The sequence below is a fragment of the Rhinolophus sinicus genome, chromosome 5 (genome assembly GCF_057876585.1).
Source record: "Rhinolophus sinicus isolate RSI-liver-muscle chromosome 5, RSI-T2T, whole genome shotgun sequence".
NCBI classification, from domain to species: domain Eukaryota; kingdom Metazoa; phylum Chordata; class Mammalia; order Chiroptera; family Rhinolophidae; genus Rhinolophus; species Rhinolophus sinicus.
This window is the reverse complement of record NC_142505.1, coordinates 9,804,468-9,821,686: the sequence shown is the minus strand read 5'-3', so window position 1 is coordinate 9,821,686 and position 17,219 is coordinate 9,804,468. Positions and strand designations below refer to the sequence as shown.

General features: G+C 42.0%; 2 protein-coding genes and 1 long non-coding RNA gene across 12 annotated transcripts in view; 2 read left to right on the top strand and 1 right to left on the bottom strand.

Moving 5' to 3' along the window:
• Positions 1-6,806: 6,806 nt before the first annotated feature.
• On the top strand, positions 6,807-15,429 carry ZNF660 (zinc finger protein 660). 8 transcript variants are annotated; one of them, XM_074312517.2, is made up of 4 exons: positions 6,822-6,955; positions 8,013-8,129; positions 9,104-9,195; positions 10,405-15,429. In XM_074312517.2, exon 4 carries the CDS (start codon positions 10,580-10,582, stop codon positions 11,573-11,575), a length of 996 nt encoding a protein of 331 aa, XP_074168618.1. In that variant the 5' UTR covers positions 6,822-6,955; positions 8,013-8,129; positions 9,104-9,195; positions 10,405-10,579; the 3' UTR covers positions 11,576-15,429. The 8 variants fall into 8 exon arrangements, with proteins under 8 accessions (XP_019579651.1, XP_074168618.1, XP_019579653.1 ...); XM_088798231.1 differs by lacking the exon at positions 6,822-6,955 and adding an exon at positions 6,969-7,458 and having other exon boundaries at positions 8,013-8,110; XM_088798230.1 differs by lacking the exon at positions 6,822-6,955 and adding an exon at positions 6,969-7,458.
• The window catches only part of ZNF197 (zinc finger protein 197), a 24,222-nt gene continuing 17,799 nt past the window's right edge, over positions 10,797-17,219 (top strand). Inside the window, exon 1 of one of the 3 annotated variants that reach the window (XM_088798215.1) lies at positions 10,797-10,928. The gene's annotated coding sequence lies outside the window, so the exon portion shown is untranslated. Of the gene's footprint in view, positions 10,929-16,890; positions 17,026-17,219 lie in introns of those variants that run through there. The other 2 variants (XM_088798214.1, XM_088798213.1) reach the window with 2 other exon arrangements.
• Positions 16,081-16,951, bottom strand: LOC141567167 (uncharacterized). The gene is made up of 2 exons (XR_012489596.2): positions 16,815-16,951; positions 16,081-16,289 (listed from the first exon to the last, which is right to left on the bottom strand). It is a non-coding gene; the product is annotated as an uncharacterized LOC141567167 (long non-coding RNA).

Below are 17,219 nucleotides of genomic sequence, written 5' to 3'. Positions count from 1 at the left end.
ACCTTAGTTATAGTTTTGTTTTTTACTTTTTTTAATTAAATTTTTTAATTAAAAAAATTCTTAATTGGGGAATATTGGGGAACAGTGTATTTTTCCAGGTCCCATCAGCTCCAAGTCATTGTCCTTCAATCTAGTTGTGGAGGGCACAGCTCAGCTCCAAGTCCCGTGGCCATTTTCAATCTTTGTTGCAGAGGGCATAGCCCACCATCCCATGTGGAAATTGAACTGTCAGCCTTGGTAAAGAGCTCACACTTTAACCAACTGAGCCATCTGGCCACCCCTCTGGCAGCTCAGCGGCAGCTCGTTGTCTTCAGTCTAGTAATGGAGGGTACAGCTCACCAGCCCATGTGGGAATCGAACCAGCAACCCCGTTGTTAAGAGCTCATGCTCTAACCAGCTGAGCCATCCAGCCGCCCTATAGTTTATTTCTTGTTTGACATCAGAAAATCCACGTGGGTTAAAGTCTTTTGGTTTTTGGCAGGCAAATCATTCATGCAGAACTATTATTTTGCACACATTTCTGAAAAATATTCCTGAAATAAGTGTGGAAATCTTTTAGTTTGAGCAAATAGCTTCTGCTGCATCCGTGAATCCACAATGCAGAAAGAGAGTATCAGTAAACAGTATAACAAAACACCCAGTTTATTTTTAAAAGTCAGAATTTATACCCGGTAGATGGATATGACCCAGGTGGCCAAATATGGAAAAGGTGCTAGGAGCTGAACACTTTTTTACTGCTCCAACACACAAAGAAAAGATTCCACAGCTGTAGTCTGCATCCCCAACCCTAATCTTTCAGCTTTTAAATCCATAGGGAAGGTCGGGAGATTTTGGGTGCTAACAAGTTATTTTGAGTACTGTTCCATGATGGGAGACATTTTTATCAAGGTCTTGACATCTTGGAGTGTTAGAAAAGATATATTCATGAAAACCTAATTGTTAGGGACAAATTGAATACCCACAGGGTGGCTTTTGCTCTATAGAAAATTAAAAACAAATCCTCTACCCCTGACATTAGGACATGTTCAAGCCTCATGGGGCCTTATAGAAGCACTTGCCCCAGCTCAATAAAGGGAAGGTGTTAGGATGTCAGCTGTTCCAGGCACCTAACAGTGCAAGTGTTTGACCCGGGATAGGACGTTGTAGACTTATTCTTCACTTAACCAGACCAGTTGCCCCACTAATACATGCACAGGGCCAAGGGCCTTGTACTTTACCCAAGTGGATGCTAAGTAGGATGAGTGCAGGTTCCATTTTAAGGCCTGTAAATGCTTTACATGAAAAGACAGAAGGAGGGACATGTATGATGCCTGGCCCCCTTTTCTTATCTGTGGGTATTCCTCAAGTGATACTTGGTTAGGAATTTACAGCTGAGACAATGTTTTTCCACCTTAGGTGAGCCAGTCCACAAACAAAATTTTCTAGGAATGAATATACAGGTGACATTTTTATGACGATACTAACAGGTTTTTCCACAAAGTCTCTTCAAGTTACATTGTCTTGAATATGGATGATGCACTTACAAGATAGTTACCCTACTGGGTGCCATATGGATTGTGGATGGACATGTAACAGAGCCAACAGTCACCCACGATTTGGGTATCATGCGAGTAATCACAGGACAATATATATGTACCCCTAAGACCGGATAAGGAGTGTCAACCATGGCTGCATGTTCAGGGTCACAGTACATGCCCAGGCACCAGGTTGTATACATTGATTAGATACTTTGATTCCCATTTGGGCAAGATTGAAAAATGTTGTATCTCCTCACCGAGACTGTGTTGCTCTCTGAGGGAGTAGCGACCAGAAAATTGCAATTACACCATACCTGAGGCAGCCCTGGCAAGTCAAAGAGCATGTCATGATGTGAGGAAGAGGCCACTAGTGGAACCTCTCTAGTCAGTATTCAGCCTACCTCAGCAATGAACAAAAGCTGATGATACTCGAGCTCTAACTGGAGAGCCAAACCACTGGTGCCCCTAGGGTTTGAGATTGTGTGGCCTATTATAGGGCCTATTTGTGGAGAAGGTGGTCATGGCAGCTACTACTGCTAAACTTAAAGCCACTGACAACTATATTTTCCAGTCTAAGCTGTACATTTACTATGGCTCTTCATTGTCAACACCTGTCCTAGTGAGGACCACTGGAACAATGAGACAGTTGTTCTTTAAAAGACTCAAAAGAGAACCATTTGAGGAACTCTATAGACAACTCACCTCTTCTCATAGGTTCCCTAAGGCTGCCATTGAGATTGGATATGTGGGATATTTGAACTATAGGACCAGCAACAACTAGATAATTCCCCAAAATCTGCAAGAACAAGAGAAGTTGCACATCTGGTTGGGGGCATCTGATTTGTTCAGAGCAATATGCTTGAGTAAGAGTTATGAATAGTTTATTGGGGCAGAGGTAAACGTGTGCTCCACCTGCCCTTTCTCAAATATGAAGCTAGAATATCCTGTCCTGTAATTAATACCAAGGGTCAAGCCATCCCCTGATACACCACTTGCTCTGCATCTCTAGGTTATAGAACATCCTTTTTCCTCTTGGGGTAATTACCACCAAAGATGTTGTTCCTCAAGAAGTCAGGTGTATTAGTCGTCAAGGGCCACCATAACAAATACCACAGACTGGGTGGCTTATACAACAGAAATTTATTTTCTCACAATTCTGGAGCTAAAAGGTCCAGGTCAAGGTGTCAGCAGGGTTGACTTCTTCTGAGGCTTCTTTTCTTGGCTTGTAGATGTCCACCTTCTCCTTCTATCTCCACATGGTCTTTCCTCTGTGCTAGTCTGTGTCCTAATTTCCTCTTATAAAGACACTAGTCATATTAGATTAAAACCCACCCTAATGACTTCATTTAATCTTTATTACCATTTTAAAGGCTCTATCTCTAAATATAATCACATTGTGAGGTCCTGAGGGTTAGGATTTCAACACATGAATTTGCAGGGGACCCAATTTAGCCCATAATATCAGGGGTTTTTTTGGGGGGCAGGTTTTGTTTTTGTTTGTTTTGGTATAAATTTAACTCAAGGGTAAGTCTGGATTGACCTGCCAATATGGGGAGTTGGCCTTATTCTTAGGTGAACAAATTATCCTTTAGGTTGAACACCATGGCTGCTGCCTCCTGGGTTGTATTCCAAATGGCTCCTCAATCTGTATTTTACTTCCAGTTTAAACCTGGACTTTTGAGCACTATGGCAGGCACATGAATGGTTCTTTGTTGTGGTTTCCTTAGTTTTTGTTGTTTTTCACACTTTTATTGAAATATAATTCACATACCATACAATTCATCCATGTAAAATGTACAGTTCAGTGGTTTTTTTCAAACTTTTTTTTTTTTTTAAGGAGGGTGCAGCTCACAGTGGCCCATGTAGGGATGGAACAAGCAACCTCGGTGTTATTAGCACCATGCTCTAACCAACTGAGCTAACTGGCCACCCCCCAGTTCAGTGATTTTGATATATTCACGTATATGTACAACCACCAGCAGTCAGTTTAGAACATTTTCAGCACCTCAAATAGAGCTCCCCTACACTTTATCCCTCTCCTTGATCCACCCCACACACACGCACACATACACCAGCCTTGATGTTGTTTTGTTACAACTTTTTATCATAGAGGATTTTTACTACACACACAAAATAGAAAGAAAGAAAGAAAGAAAGAAAGAAAGAAAGAAAGAAAGAAAGAAAGAAAGAAAGAAAGAAAAAAGGAAAGAAAGAAAGAAAAAGAAAAGAAATTAAGGGTTGCATGTAATGCAGTAAGTTCTAACACAACCTGTGAAGCAAAGATTTAACTTGAATCTAATTAAGCCTCTATTCTTACTTTCCAATTTATAGGAAATGTAGGGGGATATGATGATGAAACAATCAGAAAAATTCATGATTTGTGATTTATACAAATGAGACACTTTATGACACTATTGGCCTAGACTCTTCAAAAAAGTCAGTGAAATGAAAAAATGTCACTCAACTGTTCTAGATTAAAAGGTTCTTCAGAGACTCTACAACGAAATGCAGTGAGTGGACTTTGATTAGAAAATATGTCTAGAAGATATTTAGGGAATAATGGAGACATTGGAATATGGAATGGATATAACATTGAATAGTCCACTTACTGGCAGCATTATTTTTAAGTTTCTTAAGTATGACAGTTATATTTTGGTTATGTAGAAGAAATGTCCTTATTCTTAGGAGATGCATACTGCAATATTTAGGGTTGAAGGGTCGTAATCTCTTCAACATTTTCAAATGGCTCAATGATAACAACAAATACAATGTGTGGTGTGTGTGGAGAGGAAAAACTAGTGTGGCAAAATGTTAACAATTGTTGAATCTAGTTAGAGGGAATATGTATATTCAAAAGTTTCAAAATAAAGTTTGAAAAAGGTAAAGGGTATTATGGAGGGCTCATTATAACTCAATACCCTTTGGGAGAAATGCAATCTGTGGTTTGAGGCAGTGTGGCAGTAGATAAAAGAACATAGGATCTGTAGTCAGAAGACCCAGTCCACGTTTCAAATTGTCCATGTCTTGCTATGCAAAATAAGGATAATATTATGTCATAAAATTACTCAGGCTTAAGTTAGTTAATGCCAATGAAAGCCCTTTATAACTTGTGAATAAATATATGTATAGTAGTAAGTCCCATTCACTGTAAGTTTTGAAGTATCTTTTCATCTTTTCCTATAGCCTGAGAAACACAGCCTCAAATAGATCATGAATTCCCAAAGGGAAGTGCTGTGTTACCACCATTGTGATCAACAAAGTAAGATCTGACTAACCAGATACTGATTTCATTTACCCAAATATAAGTTGGAATTTCTTTGGCTGGCAGATGTCATGATAAAGATTGAAATTGCTGAATATTTAGGCAATGTGAACCCCCAAAATACCCTGATTCTGGACAGTGACCTCATTCTGGACTGAATGAATAGATTTTTGTCAGAAAAAATATATGCTTGTGGATAAAGGCAACAAGTTGGATTAGGGGCCCTGGAATTTGTGTTGTTAACATGTCCCCGTTATGCTCTCTAAAATTTGAGAACAACTGGGCTAGAATATTAATGAGTTATCATTATCCCCTGGGACCAGATGTGGAGTTAGCAGCTTGAATCAGAATTAATGACCCCTCCCCAAAATAAAAGGAAAACAAAAGCAAGTTAGTTATAACTGCCCAAATGTACATGAATATTTTTCTTCAGTGTTCCTAACGTAGTGGCAATAGCACTATGCTCCTGAGTTCTACTTCCAGCATCAACTGGGGGTATGAACTTGTATGGATCTTATCATTTCTCTGAATCTATGTTTCTCAGTTTCCTGTAGAAAATGAGGCAGAGTTATTATGCCACTTACATGACCTGATGGATATGAAAGCTCCTTGTATACTTAAAGTATTCAGTACATATTTGTTGATTGATGAGCTTCAAAGTCCAATTGTCGAGTGACTTCTTTACAATAATTCCCTAGATTATCCATCCTGCCCTATAGTGATACCTCCTAAATTTACATCTCTAGCTGTGATTTCTTCACCTGACTTCTATTCCAACTGCCCATTCGACATTTCCTCTTGGATGTTTAATTGGCATCTTTAACTTAACGCATTCAAAACAAAACTGTTGATCCCTCTCCTGAACCTCATTTTTCTTTCAGTCGACTCTATTTCCAAAAGGCAGTCTTATTCTAGTCACTCAGATCAGTAACCATGGAGTCACCCTTGACCAACATCCAATTCATTAGCAAGTCATGCTGGCCATGCCTTCAAAATATATGCAGAACCATTTTGCATCAGCTCCACTCCATTACTTCTAAGCTAGTCCATGCCAGTGTCATTTCTCATCTGGAATACTGCAGTAGTTTATTAATCTTTCTACCTCCACTCTTGCCCACCTTCAGACTTCTCAGTAGAGCAGCAAATAGAAGAAATATTTAAAATGTTATGTCATGGAATGTTATGTCATGGAAACTTTCATGCAAGGTTTATGTCAGAATGGATTGAGAGCAAGGATTGAGAGCAAGAAATTAAAAATGTATAGGAACAGGTTTCTTGGCTCCTTTCATATCTGATAGTTAATAAATCTTTGAACACGTGGCAGGGGAAAAAAGGTAAGATCATGTCACTCCTTTGTCCCCAAACCCTTCAATAGTATTCAGGATACATCCAAAGCCTGATCTGAAATGTGTGCCCTCCATTCCTCCTGTTTTAAGGTCATCGCTTCCTGATTTTCCCTCTGTCAGGAACACTCTTCCCCCAGATACCCACATGCCTGAATTGCTCACTTCCTGTCATTTGTAAAATAGTCCCACCACGATCTCTCTCTCTCTTTCTCCCCTTATTTACTACTACGTTCTACCTATTTATTATTGTCGCTCCTGACTTGAAGTTAAGCTTCAGGAGGTAGCGAGCGAGTTCACTTTCTTCACTACAGTATCCGCAGAGCCTGGTACAGTGACATAGTAGGCACCCCCAAGTTATTTTGTATGCTGCCGATAAACGATAGCTGATCCTAGCTTTGAGGCTGTAAGACACGGGATCTGTGGAACGAAACATGCCTTCCGCTCAGGAGCCAGACCTGGCGGTGTGACTTTAGGGAGCCTCAGTTCGAGCTGGCGGCCCAGTTGATTGGTTCCTCTTCCCGCCCTACCCAAGTCTCTGACCCAGGCTCCACCCCTTCCAAGGCCCTCCTCCTATTGGCTGAAATCTCCCAGCCCTGAGTCCTCCCAGCCAATGGTAGGACAAAAATTGGGCGGGAGGCGGGGTCACAGCGCTCGCGGACCGGGCTGGCGGCGAGGGGGAGGGAGGCCTCCAAGCACCTCGGCACATAGATGCACAAACCTCCTGAAGCCTAGAAGGGCCGGAGGGTTAGGATGGGAGTTAGCGGGGCGTCGGTGACGTAGTTCCTCCTGCGCTTTGTTCCAAGATGTGGGTCAGGCGCTTTCGGTGAGGGGTATGTGCAGCCTGGCGTGGGGGTTCGGGCCGGGTTCTGAGAGTGGGTGGGGGGTACAGGCCGGGAGCCAGGCCTCCTCCACTGCTGCCCGCTGCAGAAACGGGGATGCGGCAGCTCAAAGGGTCGTTGTGGGCCTCCCCCGCTCATCGTTCGGCGCTGCCCCTTTGTTTTGAGTCTCGTCTCCCACTCGGCGTAGCTGCCAGCTCGGACCGGGCTGGTGGTGTTGACAGAACTGTGTCATCCCCACACCTAGCCAGGGGACCGCCCTGGTAATAGCTGTTGAAGTCCAGCCCAGGCTCCCAAAGTACTCTACAACCCCCGAGTGTTTAATTCAGATCACCAGTCCAATCCCCGCTGTGTTCCCAGTGAGAAAACGGACCCAGAGAGCAAGGCAGCGTCTTGCCCAAGGTTATTCATTCATTCAACAAATACTTAATTGAGCACCCACCTGAGTGTGCTAGGTCCTGGGATTACAGTTGTGTACAAGGCGGATCTATATTCAGGTACGAGAAATGCAACAAGCTTGAAGGGTTAGAAGCAGGGTCTGGGAATCTGGGGGAGGAAACACAAAGCATGTCGAGGTCTAGTGATCCTAAGAGATGGGTAGTGATTTTAAAAAGTCTCCTTCTAGCATCCTTTGAATACTTTATCTCTTCCTGTTTCTCTAAAGACACTTGACTCGGCAAAATTCCCCTCTCATCTCTCTTCTGCAAATTTGCATTGGAAAGCTGAATTGCAGAGAGCTCAGTTGGATTGTATTTTGCAGGCAGAGAATATGGAGACTTCTAGATATAAAAGGACAGATTGAATGGGGGTGACTGTGGTGTGATGGAATAGGATTTCCTTCACACACACAGAGCTTGTCTCTCACTAGTCGTGTGGCCTTCGGCAAGTCATTCAACCTCTATGAGCTTCATTTCTTCGTCTTGAATGATCGCCCTTACTGCTCACAGTTCCATAGGAAGGGAAGTTACCCAGGGAGGGGACACTGCCTTGAGTGTCCACTGGGAATACAGTACTCAGCGGACTCAATCATTTCTGTTTGCACCGATTCAAGAACCCATTAGGAATTTCCTCACCAAACCCAAGGAAGGCATCAGGCAAGCTCTACTGGGCAGATCCTTTGGAGTGAGGCCACTGTGCACGAGGGAGAGAGTGAGTCCTATCTCTCCAGGTAGGTGAGATCTAGACTGTGAAATCAGCCTGGAGACAGGAATCCTGCCTGCTAGAGAATATGGGGACCAGGCCTGAAAGGGAGCATTTCTGGATGGTTATTTATCGAGGAGGAGAGAAACTGAGAAGTGGGAGGGGAGGCCTCTGGATCTTGAGGAGTCGAGTTTTGGGACGGGAGGGTGATATAGTAGAACTCAAATGTGGGTGTCAGGAGATTTGGAGTTGAATCCCAGCTCTCCTCTAATTTCCAGTTTCCTCATCTCTACATTATGACATAAGACTAGGTGGCCTGGGAGGTTCCTTCCAGCTCTGATGTTCTGAGAATCTTTGCATAGCTGGACTAGGTCAATCTCATAGGGAATTTAGGCCCTTCCATGGCCCTGTTGAGAAAGAATTGCCAAGAATGCAAATTCGCGGTCATGATGTTCAAACAATATGAAGCACAGAAGGGAAGAGCAGGTGGAGGAGTGATGAGGGTGGTGGTCACGTGTGGAGGGTGCACTTCTCACCATTCCTACACCCAGAGAGAGTTAGAGAGAGTCCTGAACTTGTGTGATTTAACACTTTAAATCACACAACATTTACACAGCTCCCTTTGGGCCAGGCACTGTGTGGGATCCACGTATGAATATTGTGAGCCCTGCTCTCTGGGGGCTGGGAGCTTAATGTGTACATGGGAGGAGGAGGGACACAGACACACATACACGTAGTCCTAGTAGGAGGCAACTCTAGTTTATATTAGATTTGTGATGGTGTTTTTTGAAGTACAGAAATTTTTATATGGTCAAATCAATCAGTTTTGCTGTGATGGTGTCCGTCTTTGTTTTATGCTTAAGGCTTGCTTAGGCCTTTCTCTCCCTGAGATCAACTAGTCCCCTGATATTTCTTTTCTCTTTTTCTTTTTTAACACATCACTCATTTGTCTCTCTGGAATTTATTTTCAGCTTTTGTCTCTTATTCCTCATTCCATTGCAGTTAATTAATAACCAAGGATCATGTGACCACTCCTCTGAGGGACCTGAACAGGCAGATGATGCTGGCGAATTAAAGGAATACAATCTCCCTAGGTAAAAAAAAAACAAAACAAAAAAACTTTTCTCTCTCTCTCTCTCTCTCTCTCTCTCTCTCTCTCTCTTTCTCTCTTTCTCTGTCTCTCTCTCTCTCTCAATAGGACTCTGTCCTTGATGGGTTCCTCACAGCCTGAAATGAATGGTGCTCCTGTGATGATCAGAACTGTCATCCATCAGTCTCAGGGATTTGTGGGGCCTCATTAGTCCTCATCCATTTGCCAGTTGTGCTTGTGTGCACAGTTCCCTGGATATCCCTAATGTCCTGCTGGCCCTATGGCCTCATCTGTCCCTCTTCCTACTTCTCTAGCCAACACCCCACCTCCCTAGTGCCTGGGAATTCTTCCAGAATTTCTGAGGGACTTCATATCCATTCAGGCAAAGGGCAAATAGTTAGGTTTCCTTTTGATAAAACTAGCCTCAAAACTAGCCCTCACTGATCTCTTGACAAGTCTTGCTTCCTCTTTAGGTCCCCCAGAACCACCCTGGTGTTCCTTAAAATACATCATTGTGCATTTCTCTGTCTCCCTACCTGTCCTTCTAACCCAAATCTCTATCTTAGCAAGCTTCTACATTTTGATCACTTCCTTTGTCTTATTTTCAAATTTGGAATAATTGTGTTACCACTTATGAAGACAGAGCCTGAGAACACAAATGTTGACAGGGGTCTAGTACCTGGAATAGAGCAAAAAACTGAAATCTTAGTTACACCGTACTATGGAATCCCAGTTGCTGTTCTATAAAACAATTCTTGAGCACCTATTTTGTGCCAGCCACTGTATCATAAGTACTAGGGGAATAGGTCAGCAAGAACTAAAAACCAAAGTAATCAGAAGATTAGTCATTTGAGCTACTGAACTAAGGGTCTTTCAGTTCATTTTTTCGAGGGACCAGATTAGGAGTTAGGTGGCTCCAATACTGGGAGTAGAGCAGAAGACAGGAAGAAACCAGGGTGGATTTGATACTACTCATTGCTCATTCTGATGCTGGCCCTGTTGGGCTACTGTTAGGTCCTGGCTTTTCCCTTTACCTTGGCCTTTATGTCTAACCTCATTTTTCTCATCTTTTTTGATCAGTTCCCACTGCCTCCGCACACTTTCTCTTCCATGTGAGACCCTGTGATCTACCACATCTTGGTATCTTTGGATAGTTCTCCTTCCTCTAGTATAGAGAACAGATGACATGTATAATTTCTGTTTCTTCTGTCAGATGGTGAAACTGGGACTGAGGAGGTGTTGATTCCAAAGTATTCCTGAAAAATCAGAATCTCGTAATTTCAAGAGAACGCCACAGAGGTGTTGCCAAGGAAGTGAAAATGTAGAAAGCTCCACTAAAGGGAAAGAGAAGACTCAAGAGGCCACTGGGATGCTCCCAGCAAGAGAAAATGAGGAGAAAGACGAGAAACTTCAAACATAAGACAGTTAAAGAAAATAAAACACTAACAGAAGTGAGTGACCAAGAATCTGAAAAAGATGGTAGTCAGTGCTCTGACCCTGCAAGAAATGAAAGAATTCAAGCTGAAAAGAGACAGTACATGTGTACTGAGTGTGGGAAAGCCTTTAGTCAGAGTGCAAACCTTACGGTACATGAGCGAATCCACACAGGAGAGAAACCCTATAAGTGTAAGGAGTGTGGGAAAGCCTTCAGTCATAGCTCCAACCTTGTTGTCCATCGGCGAATCCACACTGGACTGAAGCCCTACACATGCAGTGAATGTGGGAAATCTTTCAGTGGTAAGTCACACCTCATTCGACACCAGGGAATCCACAGTGGGGAGAAAACCTATGAATGTAAGGAGTGTGGGAAAGCTTTTAGTCGGAGTTCAGGGCTTATTTCACATCACCGAGTTCACACTGGGGAGAAGCCCTACACTTGTATCGAGTGTGGGAAAGCCTTTAGCCGTAGTTCAAACCTTACTCAACATCAGAGAATGCACAAAGGAAAAAAAGTTTACAAATGTAAGGAGTGTGGGAAAACATGTGTTTCGAATACAAAGATTATGGACCATCAGAGAATTCACACAGGGGAGAAGCCTTATGAATGTGATGAGTGTGGGAAAGCTTTCATCTTAAGGAAGACCCTTAATGAACATCAGAGACTTCATCGTAGAGAGAAACCTTACAAATGTAATGAGTGTGGGAAAGCTTTTACTTCTAATCGAAACCTTATTGATCATCAGAGAGTTCACACTGGAGAGAAACCCTATAAATGTAATGAATGTGGAAAAACCTTCAGGCAGACTTCTCAAGTTATTCTACATTTGAGAACCCACACTAAGGAGAAACCCTATAAGTGTAGTGAGTGTGGGAAAGCTTATCGTTATAGTTCACAGCTCATTCAACACCAGAGAAAACATAATGAGGAGAAAGAAACCTCATAAATCTATTATTGGTGGTGGCACTAACTGCTGTTTTTCAGAAAAGCAATTTTTCAGCATTATCAACCTTAATTCTATTTCTAAGAATCCATACAGGGAAAGTAGTCAGAAGTAGACACAGATTAACAGAAGAGATAGTCATGCAGCATGGTATATATCTGAAGGAAGAAAACTAGATTTTCAACAGTACAAAGTTTAATGAATGATGGTCTATCCATATAATGGTTTTGCAGCCATTATACGAGTAAAGATTTTCAAAGAATATTTAATTTCATGGAGGAAATGACTTGGATAAAATTGAAGATAAAAGAAAGAAAAAACAATGAAATCTGATCCAAATTAAAATATATATATATATATGTATAGGAAAAAAATGGGAATGAAATAATACGAAACCAAAATGTTAACAGTGATTATCTCTGGGTGATAGGATTATAGGTGATTTCTATTTTCTTCTTTATACTTTTTTATGTTTTTTAGATTTTTTTTACAATGAGAATCTACTAATTTTATATTCAGGAAAAAAGTACAGTATTTTTTGAAATGCAATGAGTACATGCTCATTTGTGCTCAGCAGTTTCAGGAAAGGCGCATAGACCACAGACCCTACAGTCCTGGAATTGCACCGTAATCCTGGCACTTGGTAGCGGGGGAACCGCGAGCCAGTCATTTCTGTTTAGAGCCTGTTTAGTAAAATCATGAACACTAGTCGTTGGTCTTTTTCAGTTTTAAGATAAGCTGACTTTATAGTTGTCAACAAAATGTATAATCCACTTACTTAATCACTCTTACTTAGATTAAAAGAACACGGAAAAAATTTCCTATGTCCTCCTCTCCCACAGCTATAGAAGGATCTGCAGATAAGAGCAAACTGCCTAGACTCCATCTTTCAATATACGTGTACTAGACAGAAAAAAGCGTCTTTATGAAATTGAAACAATTGCAAACTTGTAAAGAGAGAGAGTCAGCATAATCTAAAACTAGAGGAAGACTCTGCCTTCAAATGTTATGTAGTGCCCAGTAGCTAAAAGTGTAGACTTTGGGGTCAGAAATATGTGTTCTAATCCCAGATCTGCTACATACTATCTTGTCAGTTTTGGACAAGTCACTTAGCTGCTCTTAGCCTCAGATGTATCTGTAAAAAGGGATTAAATTACCTACCTCACAGGGTTGTTGTGAGGATTAAATAAGATAATGCATGTAATGTGTGACAAGCCTGGTACTTGGTAAATAACAATTGCTTATGTTTAGGACGTTGGAACAGTGTTTCTAAACACTTAGCAAGAGTGATTCAAGAAAAGTTTTACCCAAGGTAGCATTTAGGATATTTTCAGGTATAATGAACACAATGCCAAGTACTAGTAGCTTAAACTTTAAGAACATTGTTTACTTAAGGGGAAATCTAGAGGTAAGCAGTTCCAAATTTGGTTTGGCAATGCAGCAATCCATCCAACTTCCACCTGAACTCTATAATTTTCAGCATATTGGCTTTCATTTTTTGCAACCTCATTGCAAAATGGTGGCTACAGCTGCCAGCTCTTTCTTCACACAACTCCTTCAAAGTCAGGAAGTAAGGAAAGGAGCTGAGACGTTCTCATCTGGTTCCTTTCTCCTTTTATCATTGAGAAAAGCCTTTTCCAGAAGGGTGAAGGGATGCTGAGCCGTCCAGGTGCTCACTAGCTTCTGCCTTTCTTTATGTCCTGCCCTCTGAGAAGGCCTTATCCCATTTTCAAACAGTACTTTAAACTTTTAAATGTTTAGCTCAAAATCTGTCTGGGAACACTTAGAATGTTCCCATACTTAGCTAATGATTTGTTGTTTCAGGAATTATTGAGGATACGTTATCTCATTTAATCCTCATAACATTAGTACAAGAAAATTGAGTCTCAGTGAGGTTAGGCTAGTAAGTGGTTGGAGCCAGGATTTGAACTCAGATCTGACTTTGAAGTCCATGCTTTCTTCCTTATACTGAAGTGCCTCAGCCCTCCATGGTGGTTCTATATGTGAGTGGGAGACCAGTTGAGATTCTTCTGGGTAGCCACTTCTATGAAAGGTGAGTGTATCTGGATAATTATTTCATCATGATTTCATCAGGAAGATGTGATCAGTCTTTTCTGAGTTAGATTTATGGCCTTGTAATTTAGTTTTAAGGATTACATATTTCTTCCTTGCTGTTTAACTGGAAAGAAATGAAGAATGGAAGAATGAAAGGTGTATTTGAGTAAAAAGGGATTGTTTGGTTTTGTTCTATTTTCATAGGATAGTGGCTTACACATACTTTTGTGATGTAATAGTCCCTTTTTGCATAGTTATTCAAAGGAAGGTTTGGAGACTCTGGAACAGATTTGCTGCTTTCAGGGGCTAGAACTGAATCATTTCACTGTTAGGTCGAGAATTCCCCAAGAGTGGGTGCGCATGAGGGTAGTGTAACCCCCATGTGGCAGTGGCTAAACAGAACAGCAGTAAGGGCGCGTCCATCATCTTTCCCTTGTCACGTGTCCTTTTAAAATTAAAGGGGTTTGTAATTAATATTCCATGCCTTTTGTCATGACAGCCATCTTTACCTGCTGAGCAGCTGTGTGGAAATTCCCCATGGCTAATGTCTACTGGCCCTGCCAAAACTGCTTTAAGGAAACAGCTCTCTGTGTGCCTGTCAGGGGTCATTTTCTGATCATTAATTGTTGGTGAGTTAAATTGTTGACGCTTCCTGTATTGCTGAGCAGGTGTTGTCTGACCAAAACATTTTCCCATCACTGTGTCATAGTGTCTGGGTTTCTTTCTTCAAATAGGCTTTCTTTTTCATCTTAAAAGACTTTATGATTGATCTTGGAGAGTAAATACCTCTAGGAAGGGTACCATGTCATCTCAAACCCAGAAATCTGAATACAAATCTTCACATGTCTTGCCCCAGGAAAGCTAAGATAATAGACCCTTGAGGAGGCCCTCACCCAGCTAGGCTGATCCTTGTCTTGAGCTGCAGGAGTAAACCTTGTCAAGTAGTCTCTGTGCCCTTTCAGATAAATATTCTGCAATATATTTTGAACTAATCACCCCTCTTCCTCCAGGAGTCTACCAAAACCGCTAGCTGCTTAGTTCAGTCAGACAGAGTTTACGTAAGCAGTTCTTTCAAACCCTTTCATGATACCGTCTGGAATTCAGAGTATGTCTTTGAGTGTGTGGTTTCAACTTCCTGTTCTAATGGAAACCTGGTTGTTCCCTAATAGCAGAGCTTTCTCTGCAGTCCCTCAGTTGCTAGTTTTTGTTTCTCAATCCATTTATCTCTTTGTACTGCCATTTCTTTATTCCCCATCAAAAACCTAGCTCTTTTGAAATGTACATCACTAAACTACTGTGTCTTACTCTCCCTGTTCTTGTCATCTACTGGCTTCCTGTGCACTCACATTTATTCATTTATGTTTTTAGTATCTTGAATATTCCTGAGGAATACGAAGAGGCAACATTTTTAGCCACAGACATCCTGGTTGTATAGAATTGCTCTTGTGCGAAATAGAAATATATTTGTCTCTTTTTAGTTGAGAGAAGTGTGAATTAAAGTCTCTTTTTTATATAGCCTTGATAAAAGGGAAATATGAAAGACAAAGAATCAATGCATAGTGTCTCCCTAGGCTTAGAGATATTTTTCATTGATGGTGTGTACTGTGTTAGGTCTTACTTGGACCTGAGAAGAAAATTGGAACCAAAAAGAGCTTTACATAGCTGAGTGATTCCATTGAATCTAAATCCCACTGGACTAAATTTCATTTCAGCTCTGTATCTTCAGTGACAGACTTCCTTTTTTGATTTTTTTCCATTCAATAGAAATAAACTAGTATACTCATACTGTTAGTTTTTTTTTTTTTAAGAAAATAGACTGTCTTACCACTGATGTTATAAAACTGGAGTCATCAAGCTGTTTTTGAAGGAAATAGTTATAATTTTGCCAATAAATATCTGTTGTTATTTACTTGTTATAAATATCACTGATTTTTTTTCTTTTCACTTCCTTCCTTTGTTCAGTGTGGGGGAAAGAACAGTTCCATTTGCATTTTCTTTCAGAAAAATGTTGCCATATTTGCAATGTTGGTTTCACCACAGAACTGAGCGAAATTCATGGTTTTAAAAGCTATAATAGAACAGTATGGCAAGCTAGATAATCATAAAGCCCTTTGGCTACAAAACAACCTAGAAATGCTGGATAAAACTTAAACATCCTTTTAAAGGACTTTCAAGAAAGTGACATAAATCCTCAGAGCCTAAAACGATGAGTAAGGGAATTCAGAAAAGTAAGTGGGTGATGATGCCTTATGGCCGTGAGGCAGTTTGGTGATCTTGGTCCACGGGACTTAGATTTTTATGAGCTGCCAGGGCAGGATTTTCTTTTTACCCGCACTAGAAATGTAAGGTCCATGAAAGCAGGGACTTTACCTCTTCACTTATGTCCCTAGTGTCTAGAACAGTGTCTAGCACATGGTTAGTACTCAGTCGATAGTTGTTGAATGAGTAGAGGGTGAAATGTTTAAACGAGTGTTTAATGAGAGCCAGGAGAGAACATATAGAAATAAACAATAACACCTTGCTGATTCAACAGACGTTCATCTAGCACCGAATCCAGCTCCAGTTTTGTGCTAGGTGCTAAGTATTCATTCATACAGACATGGCCCTTGCCTCTTTCCAGTCTCAGTCCGGTATAAGGGATGACAATTCCCGAAGTGCCAACCTAAGAGATTGAGGACCAAAGAGAGCATCAGTGTTCAAGTTTCCTTTATGTAGACCTAACTTTCCCCAGAGTGATGGACAATTGGAATGACCACCTCCTTCCTGGGTGACAGGCCCCCCCTACACCCCCATCTGTGCATGACTCTGCAGTTTCAGCTTGAATACTATTTAATACCAGAGCTCCATTATCTCATCATTTGAGGGAGATGCAAGACAGAATCCACAAAGGGGTCATTTATAAGCCATGTTATTATTTATAGTGAGAACTGTTCAAGAACAAATGGGAAAAGTCACCCACGAGGCCATTCATTGTTGTGAGAAATTACTCCGAATCAACCTCGATTTAAATGCAAATTAAAACCAAAAGGTCCAACTCCTTCAGGAGACAACAAGCGTCCAGAGGGCCTGGGCAAAGTGATTCATCTCTTCATCCTTCTGCTCTGGAATTCATTTGTACCCCACGGTCCCCCCTCCTTCTCTGGGAGGAAGAAAGACCCAAGGGCCCCAAAGCTCCACAGCTCCTCACCTCCTCAGGGAAAACCAAGGAATCATAGAGATGTGGCTTCCTAGAGAGCCGGTGATGGGGTGGAGGAGTGAGGAGCCGGAAGTCGCGGTACCTGCAAGTCAGCCATTATTCTGGGCCTCGGCTACCGTAGCGTCCTGTTCCCGAGTTATCTCCTGGCGTCCCGGCGCCAAGGCGACGGTACCCAAAGCCGGAGCCGCAGCGGGAGCCCCCGGTGAGCGGGGTGGACTCGGGTCGGGTGGGCATGCGCGAAGAGCGGCCGGGGGCGCGGGCTTGAGCTCATTGGGGCGGCGCACCCCTCGCCGGCCCCTCCCCGCCCCTGACCCCCAGCACTGTCCCTCCTCAGCTCCGTGTTGAGGTGGTCACCCCGGCCTCGACTTAGGCAAACGGCCGGCTTGGGGGAGGTAT

Excerpts from the sequence above, each read along its gene's own strand:
- ZNF660 (XM_019724092.3), top strand. The coding sequence starts at position 10,580 with ATGAGGAGAAAGACGAGAAACTTCAAACATAAGACAGTTAAAGAAAAT.